This window comes from Pan troglodytes, chromosome 2 (assembly GCF_028858775.2).
Source record: "Pan troglodytes isolate AG18354 chromosome 2, NHGRI_mPanTro3-v2.0_pri, whole genome shotgun sequence".
NCBI classification, from domain to species: domain Eukaryota; kingdom Metazoa; phylum Chordata; class Mammalia; order Primates; family Hominidae; genus Pan; species Pan troglodytes.
Window position 1 is genome coordinate 134,278,209 of NC_086015.1, and position 23,235 is coordinate 134,301,443.

At 39.4% G+C, this 23,235-nt stretch overlaps 1 protein-coding gene across 50 annotated transcripts in view; it reads left to right on the forward strand.

Annotated features, from left to right (window-relative positions):
• Positions 1–51: 51 nt before the first annotated feature.
• Positions 52–23,235, forward strand: part of NEK11 (NIMA related kinase 11) — a 323,630-nt gene continuing 300,446 nt past the window's right edge. For 11 of the 50 annotated variants that reach the window (XM_063807170.1, XM_063807186.1, XM_063807177.1 and 8 more), the window contains exons 1-2: positions 265–353; positions 2,749–3,014. Coding sequence is in view for 31 of the 50 variants with exons in the window: in XM_054681003.1 (XP_054536978.1) it covers positions 2,845–3,014 (170 nt within the window). In the remaining 19 variants the exon portion in view is untranslated. The other 39 variants (XM_063807173.1, XM_063807184.1, XM_054681001.1 and 36 more) reach the window with 13 other exon arrangements.

Consider the following 23,235-nt stretch of genomic DNA (forward strand, 5'->3'; position numbering starts at 1 on the left):
TCTCCCTGGCCACGGTTCCAAACAGCCGTGGCCCGCGGTGTCTGGCGTTCGGTGGGTGTGGTTGCCCCTAGTTTGAGGCCTGCCCGATTACCCGCAAGACTTGGGCAGCCCCGGGCGCCGCTCCGACCACGACAGGGAAAGGTAAAGCGAACTGTGCTCCTTGGGGCTAGCCAGGCTCCCCTGCGAGGAGGAAGGTAATGGTTTCAAGCTGCCCGGGCTGGGTTCCGAATCTCTAGGACGCCATGGCTGCGATCTCCTCGCTTTCCTGGACGTCTTACCTCCGGATGTACTCCAGTCTCAGTGCCCCTCAATAAACGTTAACCTGCTTTGCCAAAATGTAAATGTTTAAAAAGGTGAAGAAGCAAGGAATTGTTCGTTTTACCTTAAGGTTAAGATTTACTTTAAAGGTAGATTTGTGCTGTAGCAGAAACTGGTGACAAATTGCCTTCCTCTTATTACCTGGGAAGATAACTACTGGTTTTCAACTTGTGATAAATACTCCTTCCGTTGTCTTTTGCCCCCAGCCAGATCTGTTTCACCGAGAAGGGGTAGTTTGCACAAGGTAGTAACTTTCTCCAAGTTCCCATCTAGCTTTCTTAACCAACCTTTTTTCTCTCCTTTGGGCGGCAGTTGATCTGCTGGACACTTACTTGCCTTAACAAGGTTTGTTAAACACCTAGTATATGCCAGGAGGTATGCCAGGGATTGGGGATGCAGAAATAAAGAAGATGTGTTCGCAGTGCCCAAGTTCACTCAAACCTCGAGGGGGAGCGTGTTGTCAAGTGAACAGATAGTTCTAGAATCTAGACAATGCGACACATTCTTGGGTAGGTTTATGGTTGCACAGAGGAGACTAATGGAATGGATGACCTAAAAGTGGACTGGGATGGGGGTGGCAGGGCTGAGTCTGTGAGGTTGGGTGGGAGGGAACCTAGTCCCAGAGTCTTCTGCAGCCTGGACCAGACTACTTAAGCACTGCTGGGTTTAGACTGTCCTTTAAAATAAGAGCCGCCAGAAGTGAACTTCTCATTCTGTCCGTCCCTAATTCTGTCCTTCTCTAAAAGGAACCTTAATCTCATCTTTAAAATAAGGAGAATTACTGAGTGACCTGAAGGACCCTTTTCAGCTGGAAAGTCTGTAAGTCCATATATTTATTTGAACAGCTTAGTATGGCCAGACGGCATCACTTTTATGACAGTGAAGGGGAAGTAAAAACAAAAGGTATATTTAGAGGCCTGCTCTCTAGTTGTTTTTCCAGCAGATTTTACTAACATGTCTTTGGAAGGGAAAAGAAAAAGCTGGTAACTAATCTCACTGGTATTAGGTACAACTTAACTGATTCATACATTTTAAGAAGGAAAATGTTGTAAATGGGCATTTACTTATGTTCTGTTTTGAGGATTTTTGTGGTTAATTGCCCTGGTAGTTTTTGTGGTTGACGGACACCACCACGTAAAGCCCATTGACCATCCTTAAAAACTAGGTTTTTGTCTCATAGCTTTGGAATTGTTGAATATGAAAACCTAACTTCAAGGTGTAGGCAGTTTTCAATTTAAAATGTTATTTCTATATAGATTTAAAACAAAAGCACACTTTTCTTGATAACTAACAAAACATTTAACATTCTGATGAAATAAAAGTGATTTTACTTTGTACCTACTCATATGAAACAGTCCTGCCTTTCTTTTTTTTGTTTTTGTTTTTGTTTTTCTTTTTGTTGAGATAGAGTCTTACTCTGTCGCCCAGGCTGGAGTGCAGTGGCGAGATCTCACTGCAAGCTCCGCCTCCTGGGTTCACGCTATTCTCCTGCCTCAGCCTCCCGAGTAGCTGGGAATGCAGGCGCCCGCTACAATGCCCGGCTAATTTTTTTGTATTAGACGGGGTTTCACCGTGTTAGCCAGGATGGTCTCGATCTCCTGACCACGTGATCCGCCTGCCTCGGCCTCCCAAAGTGCTGGTACTACAGGCGTGAGCCACCGCGCCCGGCCTAAACAGTCCTGCCTTTCATAACTGCCACGTCTCATAGCTCCCTGAGGAATTACAGATTTATCTGTAACATTTATATTCCACTGACATTAAATGGGATTTTAGGTTTGAATTGAATTTGTAACTCTTCCTGTTTTTAATCCAGAGAGATTATACACAATGTGTACAATAGGAACTTCAGAAACTAGAATTTGCTGAGCATGGGAAAAAATTCTCAATCCTTATCCTTCTTTGCATCTGTCCTAATAAATACAAAAACTGTGGTTTAACATTTACAGAAAAAAATAAATCTAAAGGAAACAGCACCTGCTAATTCCTCGTTTAATCCTAACTCACTCTTTGTAAACCAAAGTAAATATAAGGTGAGAAGAGGGCATTACAAAAAGGTTGATGCAGATGTATAGATTTAAGGAAGTGATAATGTTCTTGTATTTGGATTCTTTTATAAGTAGTTGGGGAGTATAAATCTTAAATAAATGAAGAGATTGCTCATTGTAAAACAGATGTACATCCCAGAAATTTGTGGAAAGTTGGCTATAATTCACTTCTGCCAAATTTCAATGTACAAAGGGAGGCTGTTCCTGTGAAAGATTGCCTTCTGGAATGTGTGGTATCTCTACCTTTTAACATTTTTTTTTCAAGTTGTTAACCAATATGATGTCAGTCTGCTGATCAAGGTGCAGATATCACTGCACTTAACACTTTTTGTTAGACATCGTTTACCATCCTTTAGACCTGATCTTTTAACTTTTCATCTTTAAGGAACTGACCAACACTGGATGAATTTGACCATTTCTTAGGAGACTGGAATGTTAAGTTTCTATAAATGAATGAACCAGTTCTCTCTTGTTTGGAGCAATGCTGAAATTCCAAGAGGCAGCTAAGTGTGTGAGTGGATCAACAGCCATTTCCACTTATCCAAAGACCTTGATTGCAAGAAGATACGTGCTTCAACAAAAACTTGGCAGTGGAAGTTTTGGAACTGTCTATCTGGTTTCAGACAAGAAAGCCAAACGAGGAGAGGAATTGTAAGTAAAAATGCTTCCTATGAATCTTGAGTAGGCTGCTTTTTGTTTGCAGGTCTTAGCTGATTAGGAACATGGAGCAGGCCAGGTATGGTGGCTCATGCCTGTAATCCCAGCACTGTGAGTGGCCAAGGTTGGCAGATCACTTGAGGCGAGGAGTTCAAGACCAGCCTGGCCAACATGGCAAAACCCTGTCTCTACTAAAAATACAAAAATTAGCCAGGCAGGGTGGTACATGCCTGTGATCTCAGCTACTTGGAGGTTGAGGCACAAGAATTGCTTAAACCCAGGAGGTGGAGGTTGCAGTGAGCCGAGATCATGCCACTGCCCTCCAGCCTGGGCAACAGAGCAAGACTAACAAAAAAAAAGAACATGGAGTAATGTCCACTTTGCTCTTTATACCAAAGCAAGTATTTCATAAATATAGGTAAGCTCCCTAATTAATCTTTCATATTAGGTTTAAAGGCATTTCAGCAGGTGAATAAAGTATCCAAATGACCTAAAGAAGGGAGCTAGAAATGGGATAGATTATGTGAAAATAAGATGTTTGGGCATGCCACAGTCTCAGTGACAATATTGCTTCCACTTAACTTGATTGGAACTTCTTGAATGAGAAAATAAGAATTGTTCATAATGACTATTTTTAGAAATGTTACAAAATGCAAATAAACAATTATTCACATTTGAGATGAATAGGGTATACCAAAGAAAGTGACAGTATTAATTTTCTTTGGGCTTTCCATGGCGAGGATTTTCAAATTCCGTAGTCAGAAAGCTGTCAGATTAAACACTTAAACCAAATGGACACTCCTATTTAAAATTAGCTTATGTTAATGACCCCCTTGTCACCTCGTCTCTTTTGATTATGATCGGATCCTATACACTTTCATAGTAGAGAAAAACTCTTAATAGCTTCAGACAGTACCTCCCTTACAGATAAACCTCCAGTTTTGGTGTAAAGTTTTTTTAATTTGCTGCAGTGGAAAGTAAGTTGGAACTGAAGTTAGGGTAAGAAACTTGCCTATCAGAAACACAGGAGGAACAGAAAGCAGAAGGAAGAATGATCCAAGATATCAGCCCTTAACCCCAGAAGACCACATTTTCATCCCATAATATATTGTTTTCTTCTGAGGTTTTAAGGCTACTCTAAGTTCTTCCAGCTTTTGCCTATTGGATATTTAAGAGTGGATTTAAAATCAGTGTGATAAACACTTTTCTACATCTTCATAGGTCATAGGAATTGTAAAGGTAAATGTTAGTGATGTTACTACTTTGTTTTAAAACTCAATCTTTTAAATGGTCTCTGTCCAGAATTTTTAAAAGCTGTAATTATCTAGAATTTATAGTTTTTAGTCAATTTCTACATGAGGGATGATAAAAGAGCTGGCATTTTTCTGATGTCCTTAGAACATGCATTATGATTCCTGCTGAAAAGGAATTTTTCCCTTTAATCCTAGAGGTGCTCTTCTAGCCATTTAGAATAGAATGATAAATTTCTGACAATTATTAGATAACCTTTATGGAAACATTGAGAGTAAGACCTAAACCAGACCCAATACTTCTAAAAACTACACTGTAGGATCATATCCAATTTTGGTTTCTTCAACTAATGAGGAATATGAAAAATTTTAAGATAATTCACAGGAGGACTAAAAAGTTAATTAAAAGGATGTAAAATAAGATGTATGAAGATCAAACTTGAAACCTTTAGACTTAAGATAATAAGTGAGTGGAGAGAGTGTGTTTGTAGTCAGCGGGGAAGAGAGAGAGAAAGAGAATGAGAGAGAAGAAAGGGGGCTGGGGCTGGTTGGTTGGCAAGTGATTTGTTAGTGATCTTTCTTGTACCTGAACCAATCTTAAAAAAACACATGACTGGAGCTGAAGATGGCAGACATGTTTGTGGAATGAATCCAGTGGTGAGGATAACGGACAAAAATCATTTGGCACCAGAAGGTCTAGTCCACAATCTCTGGGAAAGGAATCATTCATCATCAGAATCTAAAACATATTGCATACTGGCCACATGTGGCTTTCAGATGTCTTTTGTTTGGCCTGGGTAGTGTTTCTTTTTAGTAAGTTAATCAGTTTTTTTTTTTTTTTGAGGCGGAGTCTCACTCTGTCTCCCAGGCTGAAGTGCAGTGGCACGATCTTGGCTCACTGCAACCTCCACCTCCCAGGTTCAAGTGATTCTCCCACCTCAGCCTCCCAAGTAGCTGGGATTACAGGCATGCGCCACCACACCTGGCTAATTTTTGTATTTTTAGTAGAGACAGGGTTTCACCATGTTGGCCAGGCTGGTCTTGAACTCCTGACCTCAGGTGATCCTCTTGCCTTGGCCTCCCAAAGTGCTGAGATTACAGGCGTGAGCCATCGCGCCTGGCCAGTAGTCAGTATTTTTAAATGAGCAGCTCATATAAATTGAGCATTTCATCTTTTCTAGAAAAAAAAGATTTGGGAACGTTTGCTAACATGAGTTCCTGTGTAGCCACAATGGACTGCTAAAGCTAGGCAGCAGCTACTCCTTTAGACAAATTCTGTATTCTCCAGTTAGCCACATTCCTGCCTCTCCTTACTGTCTCTGGCATACAGCTGCATCACACCTTTCCACTACGTGCCGACCTTTGTAGACAATTGCTTTTGGAATTATTTGCTAAAATCAGAAAAAAGTATGAATGTGACTACTCACAAAATTCTAGAATGCTGTAATAGAAACAGAGCAGTATGGTGTCATTGTTAAAATCCCAGCTTTGGATGTGAACAAAGAGTAAAGCCAGACCTGTTCTTAATGTGAAGTCTACATTCTGTACATTCCTAATCTGAGCTTTGGTTTTCTTATCTTTAAAATGAGTATAATACCTCATAGGATTGTAATAAGAATACGATATCTGCCTATTTATATAAGATTTAGATGTCACATTGCCTTGCTCATAATTATTCCTCAAAAACAGCACAGATTCACCTTAATTATAAACAATCCAAGTTAAAGGAATAATTAAAGGAAGCCTAAGAAAACTTTAGCTAATTACCACCCAATGACTGCAATTGGAAACTTCTAATAAATGGAAGGTTTTTCTGGATTACTTTTAAATGAGAAAAATTTCCCAAATAAACCAATCTGAAACCAGGCATGTAATTTAAAAAACTTATTCAAGATGTGTCTTGAGATTGTAACAATTCTGTTGTCATCTTTTATATCTCTGTGGCTGTCCAAAATAAATTGGTTCTCAGAATGTAAACCTTTTAGCTAAGATATCAATTCATCAGTGATTGTTATGTTTAATGCATGTATGAGGCAGGAAACTAAACTCTTTTTTTTTTTTAGTGTTGATACTGAACCATTAGTTTGTGAGCAAAGCACATTATTAGCACTACTTGTCCAAGCAATTTGACTAGATAAGGTTTTAAATTATGCTTTACATACTAGACCACAAACATAAGGAATTGGTTAATGTTAGAGGTGGCTAGAAGATGAATACTTTATACAGATTTCTATAATGGTATGAATGCTATTCCTTCAACACATCAGAATAGATAAGACTTCCCTTTTTGTTTTGCAGATACACCCTTAACTTTTTGAGCTCATAAGGAAGGTATCAGACTATCCCTTGGTATCAGTGTTAAAGGAATGACAATAAGTTTGTAGGACTTATGACTAGTTTCTATGAAATACAGATTCATTATATACATTTCTAGATTTAATCAAAGAACTTGACAAAATGGAACAGCTGTATGTACATAGTACTTAACTTTTCCGTCAAAGTATTGCAATTTATCATTATGCCACTTGGGGGCATCACTTTACCATTGACATTTTGCATACAGGGTGACCTTTAATTACAATGTAAATACCATATTCCTTTACATTTTTATTCACTTTCTGAATTAGCTGTGAGATTAAAATAAAACCTACAGTACAGACATTACACTTGCTTGATGCATGTTTGGAGAGTTTTCTTCCTGGCATAAATATTGGGCATCCCTTTTTTCATTATCACAGTAGAATAAAATTAAACTGTTAAAATGTATGGTGAATGAGATAGAGGTTTTTCCTTTATTATGCATCATGAAATTCATAAAACAATATTTGAGAATATTTTCTTTCATAATTATAGACACTCTAGTCTAATTATGTTGTCATAGTCCTAAAAAGATTGTGCTAGTTCTTATTCATTTTATTTTATAGTATTGTTAAATTGTCAAAGTATCTTTTCAAAAAATCAAACCCAAAAGATTTGATCAGCCCAGAAATTACTTTGGCCCTTAACATTAGCATAGTGCATGTAATTTAATAGAAAAGAGATATTAAGGAAATAGGTTTACCCTAAAATACATGATTAAACTTGTAATTAATCATGGCCACAGCTACAGTGAATTTCAACATTCATCTTATCAGCATAGAATGTTGGTTATAATGATTTTTTAAAAATTTATCACATTTAAGATACAGTGATCTTACTATGCAGAGTTGATTTTATGCTGTAGTCTGTTTTAGTCTGTCAACTATGAAGTATTTAATACAATTTAAATTTTTTTTTTTTGAGTCAGAGTCTCGATCTGTCACCCAGGCTGGAGTGCAGTGGCGCGATCTTGGCTCACTGCAAGCTCCGCCTCCCGGCTTCACGCCATTCTCCTGCCTCAGCCTCCCGAGTAGCTGGGACTACAGGCGCCCGCCACCACGCCCGGCTAATTTTTTGTATTTTTAGTAAAGACGTGGTTTCACCGTGGTCTCGATCTCCTGACCTTGTGATCCACTTGCCTGGGCCTCCCAAAGTGCTGGGATTACAGGCGTGAGCCACCGCGCCCGGCCACAATTTAAATATTAGACCTTTGCTTTGGACTCAGCACGAGAGAGGAAACTGAAGCAGTAGGAGATAAGGCCTAGCCTTCAGGTGCTTCCAGTCCGGAAGACTATATCAACACACATAAAACAACTAGTATACAGTACAAGACAATGCTTAAGTATCTGTGTGGCAGGTTGCACTCGGAGATGTTGGAGTGGCTACTGCCTAACTCCCTTTCCAGCTCAATATTATCTTACTTGTTTCTGTGTACTATCTAACTTTTATGTGTATTTTCCCCTTGGTCCTATCCAAGTGCATATCCAAATATTTTACCCCTTAACTGTGATCGTACACCTTGGTCTTTGTCTAAATATAGGAAAAATGGTAACAAGGAAATGCTTTATCTCTACAGAAGGCATTTTTTTCCCCCTCTATCTCATATGTCTGCCTGAGATAAGGATCAGGAGTTAAATAGTAAAAGGCCTACAAGTCCTTAAAGAAATGGCCCTCAAGTCCAGGCTCTTGCCTCCTCAGAGAGCTCTTGGGTCTACATTAGAGTAGATTTTTAAAAGTCCTAGCAAGCTGATTTTCCACCCAGTTATGGAAACAAAATGGAGGATAGGGGGCCAAGAGTTGATGCTAGAATGAGTCATACTGACAACAGAGGGGAGTGGTCTTAGACCATAAGAGTAAGGGAGGTAGAAAGTAAGAAAAAGATAATTAAAAAACCCCAAAAGCCAAAAAAAGTCTGGGTCCATTGTTGTAAAGCTCTTCATACTCCAGTTTCTACTTATAGAAATCTCAGATGTCCAGCCCTGTTCCAAAGTACTGTATTGAGACAGAATCACTAACTGGCATGGAGTCAAAAGGGCTCAGGGGTTCAGCCACCACCCTGGGGTCCAGGCCTCAGCTTTTCATATTCATACACCCAGAGATGGTCAGTCTTGGAGAGGAGCTTATGTTAACTAAATCAAGACAAGATAGATCTATAAACCATGATCCCACTTCTTAATCTGGTTCCTAGGATGAACAGTACCTCCTCCTTTTGTGCACCCTCCCACCATTTTCTGGTAGAAGTTCTGGAGAAGCTGTATATCTAATGAGAAGTGAAAATATAACCAAAATAAGCAGGTGGAATAATTGGGCATTTACTCGCTTAAACCAGGTAAAATGTCTCTTCTAAGAACTTGACAAAATGGAACAGCTGTATGTACATTCTAAGTGGCTATTGTTGTGGGAGCCCTAAGACCCAGTGTTTATCTACTAAATAGCTCTGGATGCACCCCCATACAATTATTCATAGGGTACCTCCTTTCCCAATACTGAAAGTAATGTGTATACATTTTACAAAAAGTTCAGATGTGCATAAAGAAGCAGTAAAATAATCTATAATCCTGCCATCCAACCTGTGGTCTTTTCTGTATGCACTGCCAAATATTCAGTCTTTTAACGAAACATGGCATTGGTCCTAGTCATTGCCTCTGAGAGGAGATAGGAAGAGAAGGAGACTTCACTTTTCACTGAACCCTTTCTGTGCATTTGGAATTCTGTATCATGTGCAAGACTGAAACAAAACAAAACCTATAAAATAAAGTGAAAAAACCCACATATTCATTCAACAAATACTGGTCACCATTTACTGGTCATCTGGAGCTTGAGTCTGGTATAGTGATTCTTAACCTTGGCCAAACAGTGGAATCACAATATTTAAAAAGTACAGATGCTTGAGTCATACTCCAGTGAATTCTGTTTGGTCTGGGGTATGGCCAAGGATTTTTGAGAACTTCCAGGTGATTCATATGTGTCACTAGACTTGAAATATCTCAACTGGAGATAAAAACTCTGCTTACATAATCATAAATAATTTTAGCTGCAATAACTTGTGAAAGAAAAATCTTGGTTCTTGTGAGGTACAATAAACTCATCTTTGCTTGCAGGATGGAAGGTTGGGTGAGGCAAGGCTTCCCTGAGAACTGTGAGCTGAAATCTGAAGAATTATTAAGAAGTAGCTAGTGGTTTTCACAATTTGTTGAGCATCAGAGTTGTCTGGAGAGCTTATTAAAACAGATTGCTGGGCTCCCCCCTACCCCAGAGGTTTCTGATTTAGCAGGTCTGGTGGGAGGGGCCTGACAATTTGCATTTCTAACAGCTGTTACTACATCTTAGAGGACTGCATTTTGAGGATCCTTGTACTAGGCAAAGGGATAGGAGAAGAGTTGCATTCAGTGTGAATGGCACTAAAATGGAATAGAGTTCAGTGTATATACAATCTCACATGCTTTTTTAAAGCAGGAAAATATAAGCATTTTCCCATGTTAGTAAATACTCTTTAAAAGCATAATTTTTAACACCTGCATAATAGTCTATGGCTTTCTTGTCATTTAACGGCCACTTGTTGGATATCTAGATTCTAGTACCTTCTTTGAAGTAGAAGACTATTGTGCCTTTTAGCATCCTCAGCGATTTGATGTGATGACTGGTCAGCATTTTCTTCCTGTCAGTAGCATAACTGAAAAACTAAGGAATGCAAGCTTCGGTCACTGAGAAATGACAGGCATTCTGTGTCATTCAGTGGAAGCATTTTTTGGGTCAGTTGTGAGTTATAGCTACATTTGCACTGTAGTAATTAGATAAAAAGAACTTCATCCATTTTTTTTTTTTTTTTTGAGACGGAGTCTTGCTCTGTTGCCAGGCTGGAGTGCAGTGGTGTGATCTCAGCTCACTGCAGCCTCCATCTCCCAGTTTCAAGCAATTCTCCTACCTCAGCCTCCCGCATAGCTGGGATTACAGGCACCCACCACCACGCCCAGCTAATTTTTGTATATTTAGTAGAGACAAGGTTTCACCATCTTGGCCAGGCTAGTCTCAAACTCTTAACCTCGTGGTCCACCTGCCTTGGCCTCCCAAAGTGCTGGGATTACAGGCATGAGCCACCATGCCCAGCATGAATAATAATTGTTACTAAAATGTGTGGGTTTTTGTAATATTAAAAATACACTTTCAATAATTCAGATTGTGACTGTAATTTCTGCCATTTAATAGCTGATCGCCTTTAGCAAAGCTAATGTTTATATATTGTACCTACTAATACCTATTTATGGATATTTCTGTCTGATTTATTTAATCATTTTAACATATCTTTACTTTCAATTTTGAGTCATTTTAAACAAAACATCAATAGATTTAATGAGTCCAACTTTGAACTCAATCTATGTATTCTTATTAAAGCTACTATTTCTATATTATGTCTAGGAGTTCTCTCCAGTGGTTATCTGTGATGGGATAGTGGGTTTATTGAGTGGGACGAGTTAATTTAATAGGATTCAGTGGTTTACGCCGTGGAGAGTTATGAAAACAATTTGGAAGAAACTAATGATTTCTTTCTATTTTGCCTTGCCAGACCTCAAAACACAGTTTCTTTCAGTTTCTCACAGTTAAAAAAAAAAAATCTTCCTGCTTATCTTTTAAGAGAAAGTATAACATGAAAGCATATTAAAATATTAAAAATTTTAATACTAAAATTAATATTAAAAACAGTTCAGATTCTCGGAATCTTGTGCTTAGGTTCCTCTAGGTAAATATAGAAAGAGTACATTTGAACTTGGACTTCGCTTTGGGCTTTGTCAGTTCTCTGCACACAATAAGGTCAAGCCTCTGAGCTTCTGGCCATCTTATATTTAAAGTTTGGGAGATGGAATGGATAAGGAGAGAAGAAAATGCAAGGGCACATAGTTACTTTGATTAGTTTCAATCATGGTAATGAAGTCAATATTCTGAGATAAATGACTTTCCTAAGGCCGCTTTGCTGCATGTGTTAGCATAAAAGAATCCATGTGCTTTCTATCTGGTTTTTAATATTTACAGATCAGAAATGACTAATAAAATATTAGAATGAGTAGGCTGCAGGGAAACCCTCAGTTTCTTTTTGGCTTAGGCAGGGGGCCAAAAAAGCCTCCTTTTAAGACTGAATTGCCAAGAAACATTTAGGAAGAGGACAACAGTTAGGAAGAAGGCAACAATACTCAAAAATTCTTCTTAAAAAGAATTCTTTTTTCTTACATTACTGTTGTTTGAAAGAAAACAAAAGTGATGTATTTAAAATATTACAGCCGTGTTAGTGTCAGCAGTAAAAGTATATTCAAATTACAATAGTATACTTGTTAGATTTTCAGACTTATTTAAATTTATCATTCCACTCTGTTCTTTCAATGTGTTGTTCTGGTGGATTTGTGAGTAGGGAAGCTAATGGTTTGGCTAACACTGAATGACATCCCATGAAATATGGAATAGCATTCTTCATTTAAATGTATGAGATAGGGGAATATCTAAGCTATTCTAGTAAATAATAGTAATAATAAATGTAATTGGATATGCTGATCCCTTTACATTGTCCTTGTTGACTTCCTAAAATTTTTAAAGTGCAAGATTTTTGTGTTAAGCCTATTAAGTTATTGTATCTCATTTATTCAATTAATAAAGTATTTTAGGATGAGTGCAAAAAATGCAAGAGCAAAATTTGATGGGTATAGTCTACCTTGTGGTTTTTTTTTCCTTCCCCTAAAAGGGCTTTTTTCATCGAGATGTATTATAATAAAAAGTGAGCTGATTTTTAATAGAGTCCAGAGGAACCTCAATAACCAAATCCAGAGTTCTTAATGGTTGATGAATATTAGAATATTCAGTCAGCTAACTTTAATTTCCTGACCCCAAAACAAGCACGACACCCTCAAGTATAATCTGTAACTAGCCCTTCTTGCTGTTGTTTCTACACAAGCAGCCTTTTTGGGAGAATATTTCCTCCAACAACTTTTGGTGCATCCGGCAGCCCAGCTCTCTTCCTGGCAGACAGCAGGCAGTTCCCTTTTACCATCGCTTACTTTAACTGGATCAGTTGAGGGAGGCATCTGTTTTACTCAGTCCTTTCCTTCTAAACCGATCTGGTTCCTTTTTGACGCATGAATGTCTCTCAAGGGTAATATAGGCAATTTTGGCCAGCACCCAACTTTATACCTATTTTGAACTGAAAACTTTAGTTGTGATATCATCCACCCTTAAGTAACTTGAAATGAGATATATATATGACTTAAATTTAAAAGAAATGAGAAGGGGGAAAATTCTCAAGTTAAAATTAGTTTCTGGATCAATTTATTACTCTTCAACTGATTTTCCTGGGGAAAAAAGTTTAGTTGCCATAACATCCATGTTTAAATAGTGCACTTTGAGTGATGTGCATGACTTACAAGTCAACATGAGAGAAAAACAACCCTCATGTTAGTAATAGTTTCTTGGTCAGTTATTCCTAAGCTTGGTTTTTGGAAAGAGTAATTTGTAAATTTAATTAAGAGTAATTTGTACATCTATGTGGGAAATAAACATTGTTGACACCAGAGTTCTAAAAGTAGTTTACTCCACTAATTGTGCATTGTATAAATAGCGTTATGTAGTATCAAAAATAAGCAGTTAATATTGCGTGACCTTTATTGCTTTAAAATACTGTGAAATTGAATTTCCATTCCGTAGTTTAACGAGAACACTTTTTATTTCTCAGATACTCTTATAAGCCCTAGTCCCTGCTACTCATGAATGAATAATTATGAACCTTTGACATGCTATAGAACATACTTATTAGTACAGTAGTGCTGTATTTATTTGGGTAGGTATATGAAAAAAAAAACACCCAAAGTTTTAGTTATTAAGAAAGCAAACACTAAGCCTGATGAAACGTGTGGGGGTGATGGATATGCTCATTATCATGATTGTAGAGATGGTGTCATGTTTCATGGGTATATACATATATCAAAATTTGGCAAATTATACACTTAAAATATGTGCAGTGTATTATGTCAATTGTACCTTAACAATTGTGTTTAGAAAAAGCAAAAACCCTGTACCATGATATATGAAAACCCTTAAGATTGTTAAACTGGCTGAATTTGCAGTTACTAATGATAATCATTATGAAACTTGATACTTTCAGCTGAGTGCTGCTTTTTAATCTTGGGTTCATATCAGCCAATTTTATTGTTTTTAGCTCAGAGAAAAATCATAGGCTTTGTTTTTGGTACCTTTATTGGGCAAGTGAAGAAGGAAGATCAAAATGTAGTTGATAATATTGTCCTACATACTAGGTTTCCAACTTTCTAAGAGTGGAAAATTTGGAACATTGAATTTCTGATTAGAATGTGTTTGGGTGTCAGTTTTCTCAGTCTCTCCCACATGCAGCAGTCACTTAGCATTTTAATTAAAGTTTGGTTGATGTTTCCACTTCCCTATTAGTTTGAATTTTGAGAAACCCTTTAAAACCTAATCACTTAGCTATGGCTGCTTTCCTTCAGGGGAGATTCAAGGAAGATTTGTGGCTCAACAGCCCTTCATTTCCTCTCTTCTTTCTTTTCTTATGTCTTTCATCTCATAAGCCTCATACAAATGCATACACTGTGAGTTTGGGGATAATATCGGCCAATCCACTTTTTGCAATATTGGATTTGCTATTTGGTGATCAGCTGCTTTTAATTTATATTGCTATTTCAAAGACATTTTGGTGCAAAGATTATTGAGCTCTAATGAGTAGTTTCTATTATTTTTAGAATTGCTTTAGTAATAAAAATTACAGGAAGGATTAATGACAGATGTGAGTTGCAAGGCAGTTTAACATTACTTAAAAAATGAAACATTTGGGTGTTCCATATGAATTGGACCTGACACATATCTGAAATTGCATTTTAAGTAAGCTTTAAAGCAGTTGACTATTGAACTTGCAGGGAGTAAGTACATATTCAAAAGGTTTTGAAAACTGACAACAGTAGATAATTTCCCACAGATAAAGCTTATTTTGGCATTATTTTGCTAGCTCACATAACCATAAAAACTCTGTGTGTGTGTGTGTATGTGTATACATACATAAATATATACTCACGTATATATGTGTGTGTGTGTGTGTTTAAGGTGTGTATCTGTGTATGCATTTTTTAATTGGACAGTTTTTTAGTTCAACACTAGTTTCAGCAGCAAAAGTTGTGTTCAGCTGGTAATAATATCCCGTTCTGACGGATGAAGAGGCAAGGGCTCAATATTTCATAACTATCCTTGGACAGGAACTCAGTATTGAGTACTTGGAAGTACTCAGTGGAGACTTCTACTTTATAAAAATTCAAAAGGCGATTCCAGGGCAAGATGGCCGAATAAGAACAGCTCTGGTCTGCAGCTCCCAGCGAGATCAATGCAGAAGATGGGTGATTTCTGCATTTCCAACTGAGGTACCTGGTTCATCTCATTGGGACTGGTTAGACATGGGTACAGCCCACGGAGGGCGAGCAGAAGGAGGGTGGGGCGTCGCCTCACCCCGGAAGTGCAAGGGGTTGGGGAGCTCCCTCCCCTAGCGAAGGGAAGCTGTGAGGGACTGTGCCATGAGGAACAGTGCATTCCAGCTCAGCCACTATACCTTTCCCACAGTCTTCACAGACCAGGAGATTCCGTCAGGGGCCTACACCACAAGCGCCCTGGGTTTCAAGCACAAAACTGGGCAACCGTTTGGGCAGACACCCAGCTAGCTGCAGGTTTTTGTTTTTTGTTTTGTTTTTCCCTGTATCCCAGTGGTGCCTGGAATGCCAGCGAGACAGAACTGTTCACTCCCCTGGAAAGGGGGCTGAAGCTAGGGAGCCAAGAGGTCTTGCTCAGCGGATCCCATCCCCATGGAACCCAGCAAGCTAAGATCCACTGGCTTGAAATTCTCACAGCCAGCATGGCAGTCTGAGGTCGACCTGGGATGCTGTTGCTTGGTGGGGAGAGGGGTGTTCACCATTACTGAGGCTTGAGTAGGTGGTTTTCCCTTCACAGTATAAACAAAGCTGCCAGGAAGTTCGAACTGGGTGGAGCCTACTGCAGTGCCACAAAGCCGCTGTAGCCAGACTGTCTCTCTAGATTCCTCCTCTCTGGGCAGGGCATCTCTGAAAGAAAGGCAGCAGCCTCAGTTAGGGGCTTATAGATAAAACTCCCATCTCCCTGGGACAGAGCACCTGGGGGGAAGGGGCGGCTGTGGGTGCAGCTTCAGCAGACTTAAACGTTCCTGCCTGCTGACTCTGAAGAGAGCAGCAGATTTCCCAGCACAGTGCTCGAGCTCTGCTAAGGGACAGACTGCCTCCACAAGTGGTTCCCTGACCCCCGTGCCTCCTGATGGGGAGACACCTTCCAGCAGGGGTCGACAGGTACCTCATACGGGGGAGCTCTGGCTGGCATCTGGCAGGTGCCACTCTGGGATGAGGCTTCCAGAGGAAGGAACAGGCAGCAATCTTTGCTGTTCTGCAGCCTCTGCTGGTGATACCCAGGCAAATGGGGTTTGGAGTGGACCCCCAGAAAATACCAGCAGACCTGCAGAAGGGGGGCCTGACTGTTAGAAGGAAAACTAACAAACAGAAAGCAATAGCATCAACATCAACAAAAAGGATGACCATGCAAAAACTTCATCCAAAGGTCACCAACAGCAAAGACCAAAGGTAGGTAAATCCACGAAGATGAGGAAAAACCAGCGCAAAAAGGCTGAAAATTCCAAAAACCAGAATGCCACTTCTCCTCCAAAGGATCACAACTCCTCGCCAGCAAGAGAACAAAACTGGATGGAGAATGAGTTTGACAAATTGACAGAAGTATGCTTCAGAAGGTGGATAATAACGAACTCCTCCGAGCTAAAGGAGCATGTTCTAACCCAACGCAAAGAAGTTAGGAACCTTGATAAAAATTAGAGGAGTTGCTAACTAGAATAACTGGTTTAGATAAGAACACAAATGATGTGATGGAGCTGAAAAACAGCACAAGAACTTCATGAAGGAAGCATACACAAGTATCAATAGTCAAATCAATCAAGTGGAAGAAAGTATATCAGTGATTGAAGATCAACTTAATGAAATCAAGTGTGAAGACAAGATTAGAGAAAAAAGAATGAAAAGTAATGAACAAAGCCTTCAAGAAATATGGGACTATGTGAAAAGACCAAATCTACATTTGATTGGTGTACCTGTAAGGGACGGGGAGAATGGAACCAAGTTGGAAAACACTCATCAGGATATTATCCGGGAGAACTTCCCCAACCTAGCAAGACAGGCCAACATTCAAATTCAGGAAATACAGAGAACACCGCAAAGATACTCCTCAAGAAGACCAACCCCAAGACACATAATCATCAGATTCACCAAGGTTGAAATGAAGGAAAAAATGTGAAGGGCAGCCAGAGAGAAAGGTTGGTTTACCCACAAAGGGAAGCCTATCAGACTAACAACAGACCTCTCTGCAGAAACCCTACATGCCAGAAGAGAGTGGGGGCCAATATTCAACATTCTTAAAGAAAAGAATTTTCAACCCAGAATTCCATATCCAGCCAAACTAAGCTTCAAAAATGAAGGAGAAATGAAACCCTTTACAGACAAGCAAATACTGAGGATTTTGCCTTACAAGAGGTCCTGAAGGAAGCACTAAATATGGAAAGGAGAAACCGGTACCAGCCACTGCAAAAACAAACCAAAATGTAAAGACCATCAACACTATGGAGAAACTGCATCAACAAATGGACAAAATAACCAGCTAGTATCATAATGATAGGATCAAATTCACACATAACAATATTAACCTCAAATGTAAACGGGCTAAATGCCCCAATTAAAAGGCACAGACTGGCAAATTGGATAGAGTCAAGACCCATTGGTGTGCTGTATTCAGGAGACCCATCTCACATGCAAAGACAAACATAGGTTCAAAACAAAGGATGGAGGACTATTTACCAAGCAAATGGAAAGCAAAAAAAAAAAAAAAAAAAAAGGTTGGGGGGGGGTTGGAATCCTAGTCTCTAGTCTCTGATAAAACAGACTTTAAACCAACAAAGATTAGAAAAGACAAAGAGGGGCATTACATAATGTAAAGGGATCAATGCAACGAGAAGAGCTAACTATCCTAGGTATATATGCACCCAATACAGGAGCACCCAGATTCATAAAGCAAGTTTTTAGAGACCTACCAAGGGACTTAGACTCCCACACAATAATTATGGGAGACTTTGATGCCCCACTGTCAGTATTAGACAGATCAACGAGACAGAAAATTAACAGGGATATTCAGGACTTGAACTCAGCTCTGGACCAAGCAGACCTGATAGACATCTACAGAACTCTTCACCCCAAATCAACAGAATATACATTTTTCTCAGCACCACATAGCACTTATTCTAAAATCGACCACATAATTGGAAGTAAAACACTCCTCAGCAAATGCAAAAGAACAGAAATCATAACAAACCCTCTCTCAGACCACAGTGCAATCAAATTAGAACTCAGGATTAAGAAACTCACTCAAAACTGCCCAATTACGTGGAAACTGAACAACCTGCTCCTGAATGACTACTGGGTAAATAAGAAAATTAAGGCAGAAATAAGTTCTTTGAAATGAAGGAGAACAAAGACACAGCATACCAGAATCTCTGGGACACAGCTAGGGCAGTGTTTAGAGGGAAATTTATAGCACTAAATGCCCACAGGAGAAAATGGGAAAGATCTAAAATCAACAATTGTCTATTTGTGCCCTTTTAGACTTTTTGATGTGAGCAGGAAAGACCTAAAATCGACAATTGTCTATTTGTGCCCTTTTAGACTTTTTGATGTGGGCATTTAAGTCTATGAATTTTCCTCTTACCACTGCCTTTGTGGTATCACAGAGGTTTTGATAGGTTTTGTCACTATTATACTTCAAATAATTTTTTAATTTCCATCTTGATTTTATTGTTCACCCATCACTCATTCAGGGGCAGGTTATTTAATTTCAATGTATTTCCATGGTTTTGAGAGTTCCTTTTGGAGTGGATTTTCAGTTTTATTCCACTTTGATCTGAGAGAATACTTGATATAATTTCAATTTTCTTCAATTTATTGAGACCTGTTTTATAGCTTATCATATGGTCTGTCTTGGAGAATGAATGTTACACATGCTGATGCATAGAATGTATATTCTATAGTTGCTGGTTAGTATGTCCTGTGGCTTTATTAACTTTTTATCTTGCTGACCTGTCTATTGCTGTCAGTGGAGTGTTGAAGTCCCCCACTATTATTGTGTTGCTGTCTATCTCATTTCTTAGGTCTAGTAGTAATTGTTTTGTAAATTTGGGAGCTCCAGTGTTGGGTGCATGTATGTTTAGGATTGTGATATTTTCCTTTTGGACAAGTTTTTTTTATCATTGTATAATGTCCCTCTTTGTCCTTTTTAACTGCTGTTGTTTTAAAGTTTGTTTTCTCTGATATAAGAATAGCTACTCCTCCTTGCTTTTGGTGCCCATTTGCATGGAATATCTTTTTCCACCACTTTACCTTAAGTTTACATGAGTGCTTATGTATTAGGTGAGTCTCCTGAGAACAGCAGATGGTTGGTTGGTGAATTCTTTTTCATTCTGCCATTCTGTGTCTTTTAAGTGGAGCATTTATGTTATTTACATTCAACATTAGTATTGAGATACATGCTATTCTATTCCTTATGCGGTTTCTTGCCTGAATACCTTTTTATTTTTTCATTGTTTTTGTTTTATCGATCCTGTGAGATTTATGCTTTAAGGAGGTTCTATTTTGGTGTATTGCGAAAATGTGTTTTCAAGATATAGAACTCCTTTTAGCAGTTCTTACAGTGCTGGCTTGGTAGTGGTGAATTCTCTCAGTATTTGTTTGTCTGAAAAAGACTGTATCTTTTTTTTCACTTATGAAGCTTAGTTTCACTGAATACAAAATTCCTGGCTGATAATTATTTTCTTTTAGGAGGCTAAAGATAGGGTCCCAGTCCCTTCTAGTAGGGTGTCTGCTGAGAAATCTGCTGTTAATATGATAGGTTTTCCTTTATAGGTTACTTGATGCTTTTGCCTCACAGCTCTTTTTTTCCCCTTAATCAGAATATGTATCTGGTTTCCAATAAAGTGATTCTTTTTTTTTCTTAATTATACTTTAAGTTCTAGGGTACATGTGCACAACGTGCAGGTTTGTTACATAAGTATATATTTGCCATGTTGGTTTGCTGCACCCATCAACTCGTCATTTACATTAGGTATTTCTCACAGCTCTTAAGATAGTTTCATTCATCTTGACTTGAGACAACCTGATGAGTGTGTGCCTAGGCGATGATCTTTTTGCAATGAATTACCCAGGTGTTCTTTGAGCTTCTCATATTTGGATGCCTAGATCTCTAGCAAGGCCAGGGAAGTTTTCCTTGATTATTCTCTCAAGTATGTTTTCCAAACTTGTAGATTTCTCTTCTTTCTTGGCAATACCAGTTATTCTTTGGTTTGGTTGTTTAGCATAATCTCAAACCTCTTGGAGGCTTTTTTAAAAAATTATTTTTTCTTTGTCTTTTTCAGATTGGATTAATTTGAAAGTCTTGTTTTCAAGGTCTGAAGTTTTTTCTTCTACTTGTCGATTCTATTGCTGAGACTTTTCAGTGCATTTTGCATTTCTCTAAGTGTGTCCATTTCCAGAAGTATCGCTTTATTATGTATTCTATTTCACCAAAGTTTTTTCTTTTCATGTCTTGTATCATTTTTTGATTTCATTAAGTTAGACTTCACCTTTCTCTGATGCCTTCTCAATTAGCTAATAATTGACCTCCTGAATTCTTTTTCTGGCAATTCAGAGATTTCTTCTTGGTTCGGATCTGTTGCTGGTGAATTAGTGTGATCTTTTGGGGGTGTTCACCTTGTTTTTTCGTATTACCAGGATTGTTTTTCTGGTGCCTTCTCCTTTGAGTAGACTACATCAGAGAAATGATCTGGGGCTCAAGGACTGCTGTTTAGATTCTTTTGTCTCATGAGGGTGCTCCCTTGATGTGGTGCTCTCCCTTTTCCCCTAGGGATGTGGTTTCCTGAGAGCTGACCTGCAGTGGTTGTTATTTCTCTTCTGGATCTAACCACCCAGCAGAGCTACTGGGCTCTGGACTGCTAGTGGGGAGTGTCTGCACAGCATCCTGTGATGTGAACCATCTTCAGTCTCTCAGCCCTGGATCCCAGCACCTGCTCCAGTGGAGGTGGTAGGGGAGTGAAGTGGACTCTGCGAGGGTCCTTGGTTGTAGTTTTGTTTATTGTGCTAGTTTTGTGTTGGTTGGCCTCCAGCCAGGAGGTGGCGCTTTCAAGAGAGCATCAGCTGTGGTAGTATAGGAAGGATCAGGTGGTAGGTGGGGCCATAGAGCTCCCAGGAGATTATGTCCTTTGTCTTCAGCTACCAGGGCAGGTAGAGAAAGACCATTAGGTTGGGGCAAGGTTAGGTGTGTCTGAGCTCAGACTCTTCTTGGGTGGGGCTTGCTGTGGCTGCTGTGGGGTATGTGGGTGTGGTTCTCAGGCCAGTGGGATTATGTTTCCAGGGGTATTATGGCTGCCTCTGCTGCATCATGCAGGTCACCAGGGAAGTGGGAGAAAACCGGCAGTTACAGGCCTCATGCAGCTCCCACGTATCCCAAAAGGCCAGTCTTACTCCTACCGTGCCCTCTCAATAGCACTGAGTTTATTTCCAGGCAGCGGGTGAACACAGCTGGGAACTTTCCCCAGGCTACCAGCTTCCCCGCTGAGAAAGTATGCAGGACTTTCAGGTTCTGTGTTTCCCCACCTGCCACAGCTTCTGTGCTGTGTCTGCACTCCCTATTCGCCCCCTCCCCCAGGTTCTGTACAGGAAACTGCGTTTGGTCAAAATGGTTACAAAGTTCAGCTGGAAGTTTCCTTCTCCCTGTGGTCTTTTCCCAGTTCCTCTGGCAGCCCTCCCCAAGGACCCCTGTGAGACAAAGTCAGAAACGGCTTCGCTGGGGACCAAGAGTGCCCACAGGGCTCTTCCTGCTGCTGCTTCTACACCTGTATTTCACTTGGCTCTCTAAATTTGTCTCAGCTCCAGGTAAGGTCAGATCCTTCTGTGATCTGGACCTTCAGGTTCCCCAGTGAGGGTGTGTGTTTGGGGGCAGATGATCCCTCTTTCACACTTTGGGCACTCAGAGTGTTTTGGCTGTCTCCAGGTGCCTGCAGCAGCAATCCGCTTCCTTCGAAGGATCTGTGGATCCTCTCGCTTTCCCGGTATGTTCCTGTGGTAGTTCTTGGAGCAAAAGTTCTCTGTATGAGTCTTCACACGCTGCTCTGTCTGTCTGAGTGGGAGCTGCAAGTTAGTCCTGCCTCCTATCCACCATTTCTTTTTCTAGTGTCCTGGCTAGTAACTTCTGAGTGGAATGATGCATCATTTACATGTCACTTCCGCCTAAGGAGTAGAGCCCTCCTGATCTTGGAGCTTCTCTTCTGAGCTCTTGCATTGAGACGCTGGCACCTGTGTACAGAAGCACTGTAAGGAGGATAGCTGCCTGCTGACTTGCTCCGCCTACGGAAGACTTGGTGTCCATTTTGACTTCGCGAACCTAAGGCTTGAACTAGTATAGCCTTTTCTAATTAATAGTACATACAATAACAATGATTGCTTTTTGGTTGTAGTTAGCTAAAAGTTTCGTTAGTTTAGTATTTTGGTTCTAAAACACATTTTAAATTTTCTCTGGTCATACATTCCATGTAGATTAAAGGCATAAATCCATGTAGAATAACAAATGGACCTCATGGTATGGACTCAGCATGATTATGTTCTATGTAGAATCTAGAGACGAATTTAGAGACCCAATTTCAGATACATAATTTCTGTGCAGTTTTTATACCAATTAGCAAAGAGATGATTGACGGTTGCTAGTCCTGTGAAACAGCAGTAGTTACGCAGTATATGTCCTAGTGGTATGGAGTTTAAGAATGAAAATTTTATCCTAAGACTTAGCCCACTTGTATCGTCACTCTATACGTCATTTATTTTGGGACTCTTCTTGCTTTTAGATGACAATTTACAAAATTATTTGTCATTTCTTTAATTGGTATTTGTACTTATGTCCCACAAACGGCTTAATTTGTGTGTCCATCAGTGGCACGTTAAGCCCACTTTAGCCCATATATGTTACTCTGTTGTCAAACGTGTATTTTCTACTAAACGGTATCTATTTCAAGAGTTTGTCAGATAAACTATGCAGAACCAAGATGTCAGTTTTGTGTTTTTATTTCCTATATTGCCTCATTTATAACAATAATATATGATCCTCCAAATTTGCCAGATATTGTTCAAACTTCATTTTCTAAAAGTAGAGATCTTCTGAGGATTTTTTTGTTTTTTAAACTATATACCTATGAATACTTTTAACTACATGTTATAAATAACAAAAACAATTTTAAAAAAGTTGTTGCTTGTGACAACACTAACGTCAAGGAAATTTTGTTTAGATTGGGAAAATAAAACAGGTGTTTCAGTCCAAAAAAAAAAAATCAAAAGGCATTAATATGGCCCCTATTGAAAAGCCCACACTGAGAGGCACTAACTACCCATGCCTTTGCAGTGTGAGGTTAATGTGGGGGTGTCCCCTCAGCAGCTGCC